This window comes from Condylura cristata, unplaced genomic scaffold, assembly GCF_000260355.1.
Source record: "Condylura cristata isolate star-nosed mole 26May11 unplaced genomic scaffold, ConCri1.0 scaffold00043, whole genome shotgun sequence".
In the NCBI taxonomy this organism is placed as follows: Eukaryota; Metazoa; Chordata; class Mammalia; order Eulipotyphla; family Talpidae; genus Condylura; species Condylura cristata.
In genome coordinates, this window is record NW_004567144.1 from 601,049 (window position 1) to 617,673 (window position 16,625).

Genomic DNA, 16,625 nt, shown 5'->3' on the forward strand with positions numbered 1-16,625 from the left:
GACTTGGTGATGGGAAACCCGCGGGGATTACAATTGAGATGGAAAAAAAAATGTACAAAGTGATGTAAAAATAAACTTTTGTAATAAAAAAGAATTAAAAAATACAAAAAAAAACAAGGAGAATAGAATCAGAAAAAAATTGTGTGTGAATATGATCTCAAACCACCAGAGCTGAGGTAATTACAAAGTCCACTGTTTACACTATCCCTTGATACCCTTACACATCTTGAGCACTAAATTTGGACATGGAAATAACTAAGGTTGATTATAAAGCTTTGCTCATAATATAAAATGTGGATTCTACTTCAAGGAGTAAATAAATAGGGTCAATACAGGCAGACACATTACTTTTAACATGTCAGTGTCATTTCATAAGCTGGGAAAGGAAATTATGAGATGGTGGGTTTCATAATTTATATATTCCCTATCATATTACAATATATGTTATATTTAAACCTTGTGTAATATACTATAATTTTTTTAATTATAATATTATAAAATATAAGTTGGAGGAGGCAATTGTGAAAACAGAAGCAGTAAATCTAGCTTCAAAATGGGCAAACAGATACATGGAAATAAGTTTTCATATAAGCAGAATAATTATGGCTAGCTCACCAAGGAATTAGTTTTATAATAGGCACTAACAAATACATATAATACATCACAAATTGCCACACACTAGGTAAACAGGGGAAAAAACTAACATTGGGCAAGCTCAGAGAGAATTTCAGTTGACTGATAAAACTGTTGGAAAAAAACCCATACATCAAACATGGCCATAGTAGACTTGGTGGGGATGGTGGTTGGTTGATTAGTGGTGTATTGAGGGTGATTAAAGACTTTGAGAGGGTGAAAGGTCAAAATAAGGAAAGGATGGCATTGGGCTCAAGTTGCAACTCTTCCACCAAGTCCCAAGTGCCTTAGAGTGCCCAGACTGTTATTGGCATTCAGCAAGAGATATTTATTATTATGCTCATCAGATAAGACAGGCAGGAGTCATGAATCTTGGCAGAAAGACAAGCCCCATAGATTTTCTCTGACTAAAAGTCATATAACTTGAAAGGTTTATTGCTGAACTGATTATGTAATGTAGCTTAGAAAGAACAGATTTAAGATAAAGATTTGAAGCCCTCAGGCAGTTTAGGAAAGAGAGTTGGGCAAAGTGATGATGCATTAGTAGGCCATTTAAGAACTGCCTGCCTTTTAAATCTAGTTTCAGACTATAAAGCAACAGTCTGTGGGGCATGGTAAAGGGCACCAATTTGGAGTGAGAAGATGTGAGATCAGTCACTGACACACTGTGTCTTCCAGCAAGCCCACCATACACAGTAAGTGGAGGAAGTGAAGCATGAGTTAAACTTGAGAATCATCGAAGATACATTTTATGTTTGCCATCTCTTAGGCTTCAGAATAACCCTATTTTCCATACCCAGATATTTGACTGCATACAACCTCCAGAGCACCAATAACCTAATTAAGTCAAACCTCCAGGTCTTATCCAGTTTCTCTTGGCCTACCACAGTTGTTTCCTACTCTGGAAATTAGATAGGTACAAGTCCATTAGATTCACTCAGAGAACTTTAAAAATGCCAAGAGTCAAGCACCACTGCCACAGATTTTGACTTAAAAGATTCCCTAACGATTTCCATATGAAGCCAGAGTGAAGAACTTCTGATTTACACAAACTCTCTGGTCTTTTTTCTATAAAAAGTCCTCACTTTCTAAATCTTGGGTTCTTCACATTTGTTTGGTGGCCTTTTGATGATTCACAAATTCTGCACTTCTAATGCATTTTCTACCCATGTGCTTATTATTTTAACTCTGGTTAGTTATTGAGACTAGGTCTCCTAATCAAGCCAGCTAGGTTTGGATCCATTATAATTTTTATCCTAAGGCACTAAAATAATTGTTATTACATTGGTTTGTATTTGTTGATTCATAACATTGCAATGATAATCAAGGCCCTCATTCAAGCATATCATATTAATTCAGATTGTCTTGCTAATTGTTATATGTTCATCCCATTACCTAAATTTAGTCAATAATTGATTTATAATTTACTCAAACATCTCTATAGAAACATAACTTTATACACTACAATTCACACATTTAAGGCATACAATTTCTGTACTTAGTCACATATATGTATAACTATAAGTACAGTGGGTTATAGAACATTTTTTTATCATCTCAAAAATTAATCCTATACTTTTTACTTGTTGCTCAACTTGTCCTTGCGAGCCCACTCATATTCTTACACAACATTAATCTTCTTTCTGTCTATAGATTTCCCTGTTCTGTAATTTCAAATTAATAAATTCATAAAGTATGAGATCTGTTACTGACTTCTTTCACTTAACATATTTACTGGGTTTATCCATGTTATAAACACATTAATGCCAATTTCCTTTTAATGACTGAGTAACATTCCATTGTACAGATAAACCACATTTTCTTTAATTGTGTTTTGATGGATATTTGTTTTCTACTGTGGGTTATAATGAATAATGCTACTATAAACAAGTTTCTTTCTGTATGTGTCTTAATTTTGTAACCGGTGGCAACCAGTGGCTGAAACCATAAACTGTTACAGATGGTGCCCCTTAGAGGGGGTTGTTGGTAAAAATAAAGTGCCCCAGGAAAAAATGGTAAAAGTAGGGTGGAATGACTGATAAGGTACATAAGGGACTACAAAAGGCACTGGCAGCATGGTGCAATGAGGTATGGTGGTATGGCACACAATGACAGAACTGCCTGGGCAGTCTCAAGTTGGTACAGGGCTACATAGTCTCATCTAAGCGGTAGTTTTGGTAAGACTGACAAAAAAAAAAAAAGGGGGGGGGGAGACGCAGGAACCAAGGATCTCATTGACTGGTGGCCCAGAACATAAAAAAGGAGGCCTGGGAGCCAGTGTCTCACTGACTATTGTCCTGGTGAAGAAAAATGGGAGATGTGGGAGCCAGGCATCTAGCATGAATGTGGCCATTTGTTGGGTCATTCAGCTGCTGCAGCTACTGTCTTAAGAATCACCTGCCTGGTGCTCTTCTTGTGTATTTTGTCAGCTCAAGGGACATCTAAGTACTAAGTCTAAGTCCTCTTGCAGTTATGCACATGATAAAAGAAATTAGACACTGACTGGTAAATTATTTGTGTTGGGGACTGAGGCCGGCATCTGGCATCTGTCAGCAGCCATAAAAAGGTGAAATGGAGTCCGGATAGAGAAAAACATCCAGGTTGTAAAAGGAATGTGGGAAGAACTCCCTGCCCCCACCTTTTCCTTTTCCTCTTTCTTTTTTCGCCCACTTTCGCCCCTCGCGAGACCAACTGCTACCAAAACATTGCTGCATGTCTATTGTCCATTGGCTTTATCCCTTCCCGACTTCTGCATCCCCCACCTCTTGTATTTTATGTAAACTGAGATAAAAACAAAATAAAGAGCTCTCTCTTTGTTCTGCTACATGTGTGTGACTGTTTCCTTTGTTCACCAGACCTGGGGCCCCGACTCCCAGGCCTTGCTAGTCAAGGTCCCCCGCAAAAGTGGCGCCCAACGTGGGGCCTCCAGGCTCACCGGTGGTTTTCTTTCTCTCACCGGTTATCGGTTTCCTTCTATTTTTCTGACCGATAATCCCCCGGGCCCAGGCCCTATAAAGTTTTGCCAGTTTTTCTTTATCGGCTGTTAGCTCTCTTGCCTAACAGTCCCCCGGGCTCATGCCCCCCATTTTGTGAAAAGATTTAACGTGTTTTACGTCTGCAGACCCCGTTTCTTCACCGTCTGATCAACGGATTTGACCTCTCCTACGGGTAAGTCCCCCTTCTCGGAAGCTTCCAACTCACTGAGGACTATAGCGGGGACTCTGGCCGTGATAGTCCGGCAGACCTCCGACGTCCCAGTGAGAGGGGAACGCACCCCACCACGTCCTTTACGACTACGGTGGACCCCTGGATCTTCCTCACCCTAGATCCTTAAACTGTTATAGCTTCTATTTTGCTGCCACTTTAGTTTTATGGTTGTTGTAGCACTAACACGACATTAAAAACATGGGACAGGAGCTTAGTCAGCATGAATTGTATGTCTCCCAGTTAAAAGACACTCTTCAATCTAGAGGCATTAATGTTAAAACCAAAGATCTCCTCAGGTTTTTCGACTTTATAAAAGAAACTTGTCCTTGGTTCCCCCTCGAAGGCACCATAGATTATAAACGTTGGTTACGAATGGGGGACGCTCTCAATGATTACTTCAGAACATTCAGCCCCGAAAAAATCCCCGTTACAGCTTTCTCTTATTGGAATCTTATCAGGGAAATTCTCTCTACCGACAATGATTGCCCAAAACTTCAAAATACAATAGCTCAAACGGAGGCTATTTTGCGCTCACGGCCCGGCACCCTGGCTGCAGTGGAGTCAGAGTGCTTAGCTCAGAAAACACAGTCTAAAATCCAAACAGATCTTATCTCCTTTCCTAGCGATAAAAACGAGCCCTCACAAGACACAGACCCCGATAAGATTAATCCTACTTTAAAAACCATGCCCCTCCTTCCTAATACTACCTTAAAAATCTATCCCCCACTTCCCTTGCCCGATTCTCCCGACAAACCAAACAATCAAGGCGTTTTATACACTCCACAAGACCCTGACCCTTCCGGTGTCCATTGGGACAAATTAGCAACACAAGCGGCTCGATGTAATCCTACTTCCTCACTTTCTCTGGCTGCTGTTGCCGCTAATCTCACTCGTCCCTCGGGTCCGTCCAGACCGCCATCACTAGATAAACAACCCCCCTCAACAGAGTTAAAATCCCAACTGGTCCAACTGAAAAATTGCATCCATAATCTTACCTTGCAACGTTCTCAGTCCACTCCGCCCTCTTTGTCCGCCGCTTGCGCACCCGCCATCTTCCCATCCGCGCCCACAGCGGCCGTTTTGTCTCCTCCGCCCCCTTACACCTTGCCCCTTCAGGCATTTCCTGTTATTCAAATCACTAATGACCAGAGCCAGGTCATTCGTCATCATCAGCCTCACAACTTCCGCTTTTTAAAAGAGCTTAAAGAGGCGGTTTCTCAGTATGGCGCTTGCGCTCCTTTCACTTTAACCATTGTGGACTCCCTCGGTGATAATTGGCTGACCCCTTCTGATTGGCACTCCCTCGTTAAGGCCACACTCAGCACTGGAGACCATTTATTATGGCAGACTGAGTTTTATGAACTTTGTAAGGAGTTTTCACTGGTTAACCAGCGGAACAATAGTCCGTGGACCCTAGAAATGTTAACGGGCATGGGCCCCTATCTAGATCCTCAAGTTCAAATCAGTTATGATCCCGGCCTGTTTATACAAATTTCAGCCGCGGCCACTCACGCTTGGCGCAGGCTTCCTGTTACTAGTGGGCAACAGGCGCCGCTTACCAGTATTAGGCAAGGGCCCTCTGAGCCGTTTCAGGATTTTGTCGCCCACCTGCAAACGGCCGCTGAACGCTCCCTGGGCTCCTCAGATACCACTCAGCACCTTATTCGACAACTTGCTTTTGAAAATGCCTCTCCTACTTGTCAGGCAGCAATCAGGCCTATCAAACGACAGGCTACCTCCATCACTGATTTTATCCGTGCATGCGCTGATATTATCCCTGCTTATGAGCAGGGCCTCGCCATGGCGGCCGCCTTTAGTGGCCAATCGGTGACGCAGTTCATACAGGCTAAAAACACCCAACAAATGACCTGTTTTAAATGTCATCAACCCTGTCATTTTGCTAATCATTGCCCTCAAGGGTTACAGACCCAGGCTCTTAATGCCCCTACAAAAACTCCGCCCACTCACAGGCCTTCTAAACCCTGCCCCCGTTGCAGAAAGGGATATCATTGGGCTAGAGACTGTCGTTCCACCACCGATGTAGAAGGAAAGCCCTTGCCTCCCCACTTATCAGACCCAAATGTAAGCCACTCCTCCTCCCCTCAGCCGGGAAACGCCAGGAGGTGCCAGCTCCCGGCCCCGAAAATAACAACGGGAGCATTCACCGCAGGGTGGCCTCAGACAGTGCCCCCCACCCATCCTTTTCAGACCTCACAAGGGCCACCCCAGGCAGCGCAGGACTGGACCTCTGTCCCTCCTCCGACACAATACTAACCCCTGAAATGGGCTATCAGCAACTCAAAATGGGATTTTTTGGCCCCTTCAAAATGGGAGTTTTCCCCCCAACACCTTTGGTTTAATTCTAGGAAGGGGGAGTATGGTTCAAAGAGGATTAAAAGTCCTTCCAGGTGTAATCAACAACGACTACACTGGAGAAATTTCAATCCTGGTAAAGACGATAAGCTTTGTTAAAATAGCAAAAGGCCAAAAAATAGCTCAATTAATCCCAGTTCCCATGATCAGGACTAGTCACCGCCTTATCTCCCCTGAGAGAGGCAACAATAATTTTGGCCCCTCTGATGTTTTCTGAATACAAGCCATCACAAAGGACAAGCCCATTCTCTCACTGACACTAGATAACAAGAGCTTTTCTGGTCTCATTGATACTGGGGCAGATGTCACCATTATTGCCCAAGAACATTGGCCTCCCTCGTGGCCTACTACTCCTACTCTTACCAACCTACGGGGCCTGGGACAGAGCCAAAATCCATTACAAAGTTCCAAATATCTCACCTGGAAAGACCAAGAAGGCAACACAGGATTAGTAAAACCTTATGTCATTCCCGGCCTTCCGGTCAATTTGTGGGGCCATGACCTACTATTTCAAATGAGCATTATCATGTTCAGCCCAAGTGACACAGTTACAGCCCAAATGCTTAATCAGGGCTTTCTTCCTGGAAAAGAATTAGGAAAGAACAATGAGGGCATCCGTCACCTACTCGCCCCCCAAGGTCAAACCAGTAGACACGGATTGGGGTATTTTCTGTAGGGGCCGTTGGTCAGCCTGCACCATCCAGACATACGGATCCCATTATATGGAAATCTGACGATCCCGTCTGGATCGACCAATGGCCCCTCTCAGCTCATAAGCTCTCCGCTGCCCGCCAGCTAGTGCAGGAACAGTTAGAGGCAGGTCACATAATATCTAGCTCATCCCCATGGAACACGCCCATTTTTGTCATACAAAAAAAGTCAGGCGCCTGGAGGCTTTTACAAGACCTCTGCGCAGTAAATGAGACTATGGAGCTAATGGGGGCCCTTCAGCCTGACCTCCCCTCTCCTTCAGCCATCCCTCATGACCATTACAAAGTTATCATTGACCTTAAAGATTGCTTTTTCACCATTCCTCTGTATCCTGAGGACCAAAAGCGATTTGCCTTTAGCGTGCCTTCCACCAATTTCAAAGAACCTTTCCAGAGGTATCAATGGACTGTCCTCCCCCAAGGGATGGCAAACAGTCCTATCCTGTGCCAAAAGTACGTGGCTCAAGCCATTATGCCCACCAGACAATGCTGGGGTCAAATGTACATTGTTCACTATATGGATGACATACTCGTATCTGGACAGGATCCCTCGGAAGTTTTAACATGTGTACTCCATTTAAAACAAAATCTTGTTGAGGCAGGATTACAGATAGCCCCTCAAAAAGTCAAACTTCAGGAACCATATATGTATCTTGGTTTCCAATTATCCCACAATCTAGTTCGAGTTCAAAAGCCTGCCCTACGCATAGATAACCTACACACCCTTAATGACTTCCAAAAACTCCTAGGGGATATCAATTGGCTCCGTCCTTACTTAAAACTAACTACGGGAGAGCTTAAACCTCTATTTGACATCCTTCAAGGGCCCTCAGACCCCACTTCCCCTCGAGCACTCACCTTGGAAGCTCGGCAAGCATTAACCAAGGTAGAACAGGCCGTGGCTGATCACTCTGTCCATAATGTCAATTACTCTAAACCACTTGATGTAATTATTTTCCACACTGAATTGACCCCTACTGAAGTTTTTTGGCAAGGCCACCCTATCCTGTGGCTGCATTTACCATCTTCACCCAGAAAAGTCCTCTTGCCCTACTATGAGGCTGTTGCTCAGCTTATTGTCGTGGCCAGAACGACCGGTCACAAGTTATATGGCAGGGACCCCTCAAAAATAATCCAGTCATACTCTAAATCACAAGTTAATTGGCTCTTACAAAATTCTAACTCCTGGCTTATTGCCTGTGCCTCCTTTTCAGGAATTATAGACAATCACCTCCCTCCTGATAAGCTCCTACAGTTCTGTAATACTCGTCAGTTCATTTTTCCACAAATTATTCGTAAAGAGCCAATTCCAAGTGCGCTGACAGTTTTTACAGACGGGTCCTCTAATGGCACCGTGGCCTATGTCTGCCGTGACTCTTGTGTGTCTTTTGTTACACCCCACACCTCTGCACAATTGGTCGAACTTGAGGCTATTTTAAAGGTACTCTCTGATTTTCATAATCAACCGTTAAACATTTATACTGACAGTTCATACCTCGCTCAATCTATACCTGCCCTTGAAACAGTTTCATTTATTAAGCCCTCCTCCACAGCGTCAGTTTTGTTCCAGACCTGCCAGAGATTGATTCGTCAGCACACCATGCCATTCCACCTTGGTCACCTTCGTGCTCATTCAGGCTTACCAGGGCCCCTGGTGCAGGGCAATGCTTTAGCGGACGCTGCCACTCGCGGTCCTCCCACACTCTTGGTGGACTCTGTTCAACAGGCAGAGGAGGAGCACGCCCTTCACCACCTCAATTCCCATTCATTGCGAGTTCTTTATCGCATCACTCGCGAACAGGCCAGACAGATTGTCAAAAACTGTCCCTCATGTCCCACCTTTGTTCCAGTTCCATCTCTGGGGGTCAACCCCAGAGGACTCTTGCAAAATGCTATTTGGCAGATGGATGTTACTCATCATACCCCTTTTGGGCGTATGCGTTTTATTCATGTCTCGGTAGACACCTTTAGTGGATTTCTCATGGCGACCCTGCAATCAGGGGAAGCCACCAGAATTTGGTCAGTGTACTTGGACTAGTATTGTGTCCCTTGCTGTCCCGTATCAATTTCTCTTGGGTATACACCTAATGATGGATTGCTAAATAATATGGTATCTCTGTGTTAAATTATTTGATGAACTGCTAAAATGTTACCTAAAGTGGTTGTATCACTTTATTTTATTTTGGGGGTATGTTTCACATACAACTTCATAAAATTTTCTTTTTTTAAAAAACTTTTATTTATTTATGCATACAAAAATGGAGTACAGGCCAGAGGTGCAGGGACAGTGAGAGGATTCATCAGAAACAGTGGGAAGAAGAACAAGCAGATTGAAAAAGTACACTGCTGAGAAGAGCAGCAGGAGAGACAGGAGAGTTATGCTTACCATGTGGATCATCACTGGGGTGGGGATTGAACTAGCAATGAAACAGCCACTGCTTGATTTAGCTTCACAGTGCAGAACTCCAACCCACTGCACCACCAGAGAGGGCCTGGTTGTATCATTTGATATTTCTAACAAAAGTATGTATGAGACTTCCAATTTCTCCACAGCATGATAAATACTTAATATTCATCCTTAGTAGGTGTGTAGTGGTATTTCATTATGGTTTTGATTGTTTTCCAGGTGACTGATTAATGTAGTTTTTGCCATTTATATGCCTTTGGAGAAATGTTTGCTCAGATCCATTGGCACCTCTTAAATTTTTTTCAGATGCTTAAAAAATTGAATGATTTTGGTACCTCCCTAGTGGCACAGCTGGTTAAAGCACAGCACTAAGAAGCTAAAACCACTTCAGCATAAGTTCATTCACCACCCCAGAAGTGATCCTCATGGTGCAGCAGACGTCTCCTGACCCACATGCTGCTCCCCTCAGCAGTGTACTTCGTCAGTCAGCCTGTTCTGCTCCCTACTCTGTCTCTGGTGAATCCTCTTACCACCCCTGCACCTCTGGCCTGTATCCCAGTTCTGTATGAATAAATAAATAATTTTTTAAGATTTATTTATTTGTGCATACAGAACTGGGGTACAGGCCAGAGGCTCAGGGGCGGTGAGAGGCTTCACCAGAGACAGAGTGGGGAGCAGAACAGGCAGATCGACGAAGCACACTGCTGAGGGGAGCAGAGGGCGGGTCATGAGAGGTCTGCCATGCCATGTGGTCACCTCTGGGCTGGCGGGAATCGAACTCATGCGGAAGTGGCTTTAGCTTCTCAGTGCTGCGCTTTAACCCCTGCACCACCAGGGAGGGCCTAAATAAAATATTTTTAAAAAATGAATGACTTTTCTGAATATGAAAGTTTATAGAAACCTTGCCTTTACCATTTCAGGTGATCCTACATCCTATACTTTTAAATTATGTGATCTTTCGAATCTCCTTTTAATACTAAGAAGGAGCATAAAGGAAGCTTTTAGCTCATGAATTTTTTTAAGGTCAGATGTGTGGGGGGTGGAAAGTGAGAGAATTCAACAGAGACAGAGTGGGGAGCAGAACAGGCAGATGTACTGAAATACACTGCTGAGGAGAGCAACCGTACAGTCAGGATATGTCTGCCACACCATGTGTGTCACCTGCTTGGCAGGGGAACGAACTCTTGGAGCGGTTGCTGGGATAGCTTCAATGTACTGTGCTTTAACCAGTTGTGACACCAGGGAGTGCCCTTCTACTATGTTTAACTATGCTGCAGGAGTTTGTATTTATCATGGTACCTGTGTCAAAATATGTCAATTATTGACTAAATTAATTAATTTCTGATTGCCTAAGTGATACCAAATAAAACTATTGTACGTTTGGAATTTTCTTATTTTTATTATTTTCATGCATTTTTTAATCTCTATTGTAATCCCCACGGGTTTACCATCACCTATTCACCCGTATGCCATCACCACAGTCCAGTACATTCTTCCCACCTCAGTTTTGATCCCATTCTCACTTCCACCCCCATAAAATGTCTCTGGTATACAGTTGTTCTTTTTTGATTGCTGAATACTACTTCATTGTGTATATGTACCACCTCTTTTTTATCCAGTCTTCCATTTTTGTACATTTGGGTTGATTCCATGTCTTCCTTATTGTAAATAGAGCAGCAATAAACATGGGTGTGCAGGTGTCCTTTTGAATCAATGTTTTTTGTGCCCTTTGTGTAGACACCTGGGAGTGGGATTGCTGGGTCGTATGGATGCTCTAATTTTAGCCTTTTGAGAAACCTTTAAACAGCTTTCCATAATGGTTGTATCAGCTTGCATTCCCACCAGCAGTAGGAGAGTTCCTTTTTTTCCACACTCTCACCAACATTTGTTGTTGCTAGTTGCTTTAATATGTGCCATTCTCAATGGTATAGGTGATTTCTCATTGTGATTTTAATTTGCATTTGCCTTATTACAAGTGATGTTGAACACTTTTTCATATGCCTGCTGGCCATCTGCTTTTCTTCTTTGGAGAAGAAATTTTTGTGACTCTTCTGACCATTTATTCATGGGGTTGTACACTTTATTTTTGTTGAGTTTAATCAGCTCTTTGTGTACGTTTGTGAGCATTCCTTTGTCATTACTATTGTGTGCAAATATTTTCTCCCAATCAGTGGGATGAATTTTGTTTTGTGTAGTGTCTGTCTTGCTGTGCAGAAGCTCTTTAACTTGATGTAGTCCCAGCTATTTATCCTTTCCTTTACTATTGTTGCTTTGGGCAATGTATCTTTAAAGATGTCATTGAGATGTATGTTATACAGCATTTCTCCTACCTTTTCTTCTAGATATTTTATGGTTTTGGTCTTATGTCCAGTTCTTTAATCCTTTTGGAGTTTTTTTTTTTTTTTTTGTGTGTGTGTGTGTGTGTGTGCATGGTGTGAGATAGTAGTCTAGCTTCATTTTTTTTTGCATGCATCTGTCCAGTTTTCCCAGCACCATTCGCTGAACAAACTATTTTCCATTGCATATTATTTCTCCTTTGTCAAAAGTTAGCTGCCCATAAACCTGTGGGTTTATATCTGGGTTTTCTATTCAAATCCATTTGTCTGTATGTCTGTTTTTGTTCCAGTACTGTGCAGTTTTGTTTATTATAGCTTTCTAGTGTACCTTGAACTCTGGGCTTGTGATGCCTACAGACTCTTTTGTTTTAGTCAAGAAAGTTTGACTATTAGACTTTTTTGTGGTTCCATATAAATCTCATCAAAATGTGTTCTATTTCTTTGAAGAATGTCATTGAGATTTCTTTTATTATTTAATTATTACAAAAGTTTATTTTTACATCATTTTGCACATTTTTTTTTCCATCTTGATTGTAATCCCCGCGGGTTTCCCATCACCAAATCACCCGTGGTCATTGAGATTTTTAATGGAATAGTGTTAAATCTGTATATTGCTTTTGGTAGGATAGTCATTTTAATTATGTTAATTCTTCTGATGCATATGCAGGGGGTATCTTTCCATTTCCTTGTGTCTTCTTGTATTTATTTTATCAGGGTTTTATACTTTTCTTTGTATAGATCCTTCAAATTTTTTGTTCGGTTTATTTCCAAGTATGTGTTTTTGTAGTAGTTCTTTTTTCTATTGTAGAAGGATGATTTCTTTGATTTCTACTTATAATTGGTTATTTATGCATAGGGAGTCTGCTGACTTTTATAAACTACAAGCTTGCTAAACTGGTTAATTGTTCTGATCAGTGCTTTTATGGAGTTCTTAGGGTTTTCCATGTATATTAAATGTCATCTGCAAATATAGTTTTACTTCTTCTTTCCCTATTTAGATTCCTTATATGTCCTTTTCCTGTCTTATTGCTCTGGCTAGTAGTTCCAGTGGTATGTTGAAGCGCGAGTTCCAATAGTGGACATCTTTGTCTTGTTCCTGATCTTAAAGGAAAGGCTTTCAGCTTGTTTCCATTGAGGATAATGTTGGCTGTGGGTTTATCATATGTGGCTTCTATCATGTTGAGGTATGTTCCTTCTATTCCATTGGTGTCAAGGCTTTAAACAAAAATGGATGTTGAACTTTGTTGAATGACTTCTCTGCATCTATTGATATAATTTTATGATTCTTATTTTTTGTTGTTGATTGATGTGATGGATTACATTAATTTATTTTCAAATGTTGAACCATCCTTGTGCCTCTGGTATAAAACCCACTTGGTCGTGGTGAATTATTCTTTCAATGCATTGCTGTATTCTGTTGACTAATTTTGTTGAGATTTTTGCATCAGTGTTCATAGAGAAATTGGTCTGAAGTATTCTTTTGTGTGTTTTCTTTGCTAGGTTTTGGTATCAGTGTGATGTTGGTTTCATAGAAAGCATTTGGTAGTTTTCCTTCTTTATTTTTTGAATGAGTTTGTGCAGGATAAGCACTAGTTCTTTTCTGAACGTTTGGTAAAATTCATTTGTAAATCCATCTGGTCCTTGGCTTTTATGTTTCAGAGCATTTTAATTACTTCTTCAATTTCATCGATTGCCATTGGCCTGTTTAGTTGTTCTAGTTCTTCTTTTTCTAGCTGTGGATAATTGTAGAGTTATAGGAATTTGTCTGTCTCTTCTAGATTGTTGAGCTTGTTTGCATATAGTTGTTCATAGTATTCTCTGATTATTCTTTTGATTTCTGCTTTATTTGTTGTGATTTCACCTGTTTCATTTATGATACTGTTTATTTGTACTTTCTCCTTTTTTCTCTGTTATCCTGGCTAGGGGGTTGTCTATTTTGTTTACTTTTTCAAAGAAACAACTTTTGGTTTCATTGATTTTTTCGATTGTTTTCCTAACTTCTATTTCTTTTATATCTGCTTTGACTTTCATTATTTCCTTCTATGTTTTTTGTTTGTTTGTTTGTTTTTGTTGTCTGTTTTTTTCCAATTCTTTAAGGTGGGATATTAGGTTATTTCTTTGAGTTGTATCTTGCTTCTTTATGTGAGTTTGTATTGCTATATATTTTCCTCCTGTAACTGCTTTTAATGTGTCCCATATGTTTTGGAGACTTGTGTCCTCATTGTCATTCTTCTCAAGGAACTTTTTAAAATTTCTTTCTTGACCTCCTAATTGATCCAATGGTCCTCCATTAGTGTGGGTTTCAATCTCCAAAATGTAGGTGGGTTTCTTGCTTTCTTCATATGATTAATTTCTAGTTAGTTTCCTCCATGGTCAGAGAAGATAGTTGATATGATTTTGATCTTAGTGTATCTATTGATATTTGACTTTATCCCATTATGTGATCAATCCTTGAGAAAGATACATGTGGATTTGAGAAAAAGGTGTACTCAGATTTATTTTTTCTTTTGGGGTGCAGTGTTCTAGAGTTGTTTGTTAAGCCTGATATTTCTAGGTCCCTGTTTAGAGCTTTAGTGTCCTTACTTAATGTTTGTCTTGTTGATCTGTCAATTGCTGAGAGTAGCATATTGAAGTCCCCTACTATGTATGTGTTTTCTCTGATATACGTTTCATAGATGACAATAGTTTCCTTATATATTTTGGTGCTTTTTCATTTGGTGCACATATGTTGATGATTTCCATGTCTTCTTGCTGTATTGTCCCTGTAACCACAATGTAGTGGCCATCTGTGTCCATTTTGACCTTTTTTAGTTTGAAATCTATCTTATCTAATATAAGAGTAGCTGTTCCTGACTTCTTTTTTGGTCCATTTGTTTGGGTGATTTCTATTCTTTTACTTTCAATATGTTTTTATCTTTTGTGGTTATCTGTGGTTCCTAGAGACAGGCCAAGTTTATGTTCTGTTATTTTAATCCAGCCTGCATCTCTTTGTCTCTTTGTTGTGTTTTCTTTTTTACTTCTCTTTCTTTTACTGTTTTGTTTTCTTTTTTTGTGTCTTCGAGTGTACTGATGCATTCTTCCATTTCATTGATTCCGTTTTCATTGCTTTTCTCAGAATTCTTGATATCCTTTAGTGATCTTTTGATCTCCTGCATTCCTTTTATTTTATTTTCTAAGGTCTCATTTACATACTTCAGTTCATCAATTAATTGATTATTCATCTCATATCACTTTTTCCCTTTCATCTTTTTTTTTTTGTTGTTGTTTTATCATGATTATTCTAAATTGTCTACCTGATAGGCTTAGCAGTTCTTCTAAGTCTTTGTTGATTTCTGGTGACTGATCTTTTTGTGGTGGTTTTTTTTTCCTTGTGAACTGGCTTGGTTATTTGTTTTTTTCTTCTCCCTGTCATTTGTTTCTTAGTGTTTTCTATGAGCTGGGACGCTGAGTTGCTAGTATTGGCAGTCATTTGTTCTGAGTGCTCCTTCTGGGCTAGCCGAGGGATGTCCAAGTTTGTGATGGTGGTTCCTCTATTGCCTGATTTCATTGGGGGACTATGTATTCCTTTTGGCAGTGTTATCAATCCTGGCCTGTTTTCTGACTTGGATGAAGTACTGTGTTAGTAGTGGTGGCTCTCTCACTGTCCAACTTCTAATTATGACCAGGTGCTGTGTGCTGTCCAATACTATAGTGGGACCTCCAGGAAACTACAGCTTCACCCTGCCACCCTTCTTATTACTGACCAGGAGCTGATTTGTTGCACTTGTCCTGGTTATCCAGCAATGCCCTGGGAAGCAAAAAAAAAAGCACAGATTTTTGGAATTTTTTTCTTATTTTAATGCAATGATCATTGGAAATTTTAATGTTAAAATTATATGCATATTTAATATTACTTCATTTTTATATTTTTATGTTTATATCTGTTCTGAACTGCATTGCTTTCATCAGATACTCCCCTAGAATTCTTTTTCAGTTGTTTGTATATCATTATAACTTAGAGGATATAATTTCACACCTCCATATGTCCACATGTTCCACTCAACCTCATTTAAAATGTCTGAGCCAATTATTCATCTCTTTTATTCCTTTGTTCCTGTCTCCCTCCTCCCATTCTATCTGATAACCAGCATATTTTTCATGGAGTCTAACAATGTATTTTATGAGGTTTGCCAGTATGTTTTTCTTGGTTACTTATATTCCACAAATAAGAGAAACCATCCAATATGTGTCTTCCATTTTCTAAAATTTTTCATTTAACATAACCACTTCATCATCCATTCATTTGGTCTAACTTTTTTTTTTTGTTAAGATTTATTTATTCATACAGAACTTGGGTACAGACCAGAGGTTCAGGGGCAGTGAAAGGATTCACCAGAGACAGAGTGGGGAGCACAACAGTACACTGCTGAGGGGAACAGCGGGCAGATCAGGAACTGTCTGCTGTGCCATTTGGATCAGCTCTCAGGAGGGATCAAATTCATGCTGAAGTGGCTTTTTCTACTTAGTGTTGTTCTTCAACCTGCTGTACCACCAGTGAAGGCCCTATGTAACCTTTTTAAATAGTTGAGTAGCATTCTATAGAATATATATTCCAGATTCTTTAATTCTTTTAAAGATTTATTTATTTATGCATACAGGAAATGGGGTGCAGGCCAGAGGTTCGGGGGTGAGATGATTCACCAGAGGCAGAGTGGAGAGCAGAATAGGCAGTTCTACTGCAATACACTGCTGAGGGGAGCAGAAGGTGAGGCAGGAGGAGACGTCTGCTGTGCCATGTGTGTCAGCTATCTGGCCGGCTAGGTGTGGAACTTGTGCTGTGGTGGCTGGCAATATCTTGATAGAGCTGTTTTTATCTTCTATGTCATAAGGTAGCGCATTTTTTTTATTTTTTAACATGTTAAGTTTATTAAAGAAGGGAAATATGGATGCCTGTATAGTCACAGATAGGTGGTCTTAACA

The 16,625-nt window shown here is 40.6% G+C and overlaps 2 protein-coding genes across 2 annotated transcripts; both read left to right on the top strand.

The window, feature by feature from the left end:
• Positions 1–4,038: 4,038 nt before the first annotated feature.
• LOC105854499 (endogenous retrovirus group K member 5 Gag polyprotein-like) lies at positions 4,039–6,114 on the top strand. The gene has a single exon (XM_012733912.1). It carries the CDS (start codon positions 4,039–4,041, stop codon positions 6,112–6,114), a length of 2,076 nt encoding a protein of 691 aa, XP_012589366.1.
• A 1,026-nt stretch (positions 6,115–7,140) lies between these two features.
• On the top strand, positions 7,141–8,961 carry LOC105854500 (endogenous retrovirus group K member 8 Pol protein-like). The gene has a single exon (XM_012733913.1). The coding sequence runs from the start codon at positions 7,141–7,143 to the stop codon at positions 8,959–8,961; it is 1,821 nt and encodes a 606-aa protein (XP_012589367.1).
• The last annotated feature ends 7,664 nt before the right edge of the window (positions 8,962–16,625 follow it).

What these genes read in the sequence shown, in the direction of transcription:
- LOC105854499 (XM_012733912.1), top strand. Translation starts at nt 4,039, where the DNA reads ATGGGACAGGAGCTTAGTCAGCATGAATTGTATGTCTCCCAGTTAAAA.
- LOC105854500 (XM_012733913.1), top strand. Translation starts at nt 7,141, where the DNA reads ATGGAGCTAATGGGGGCCCTTCAGCCTGACCTCCCCTCTCCTTCAGCC.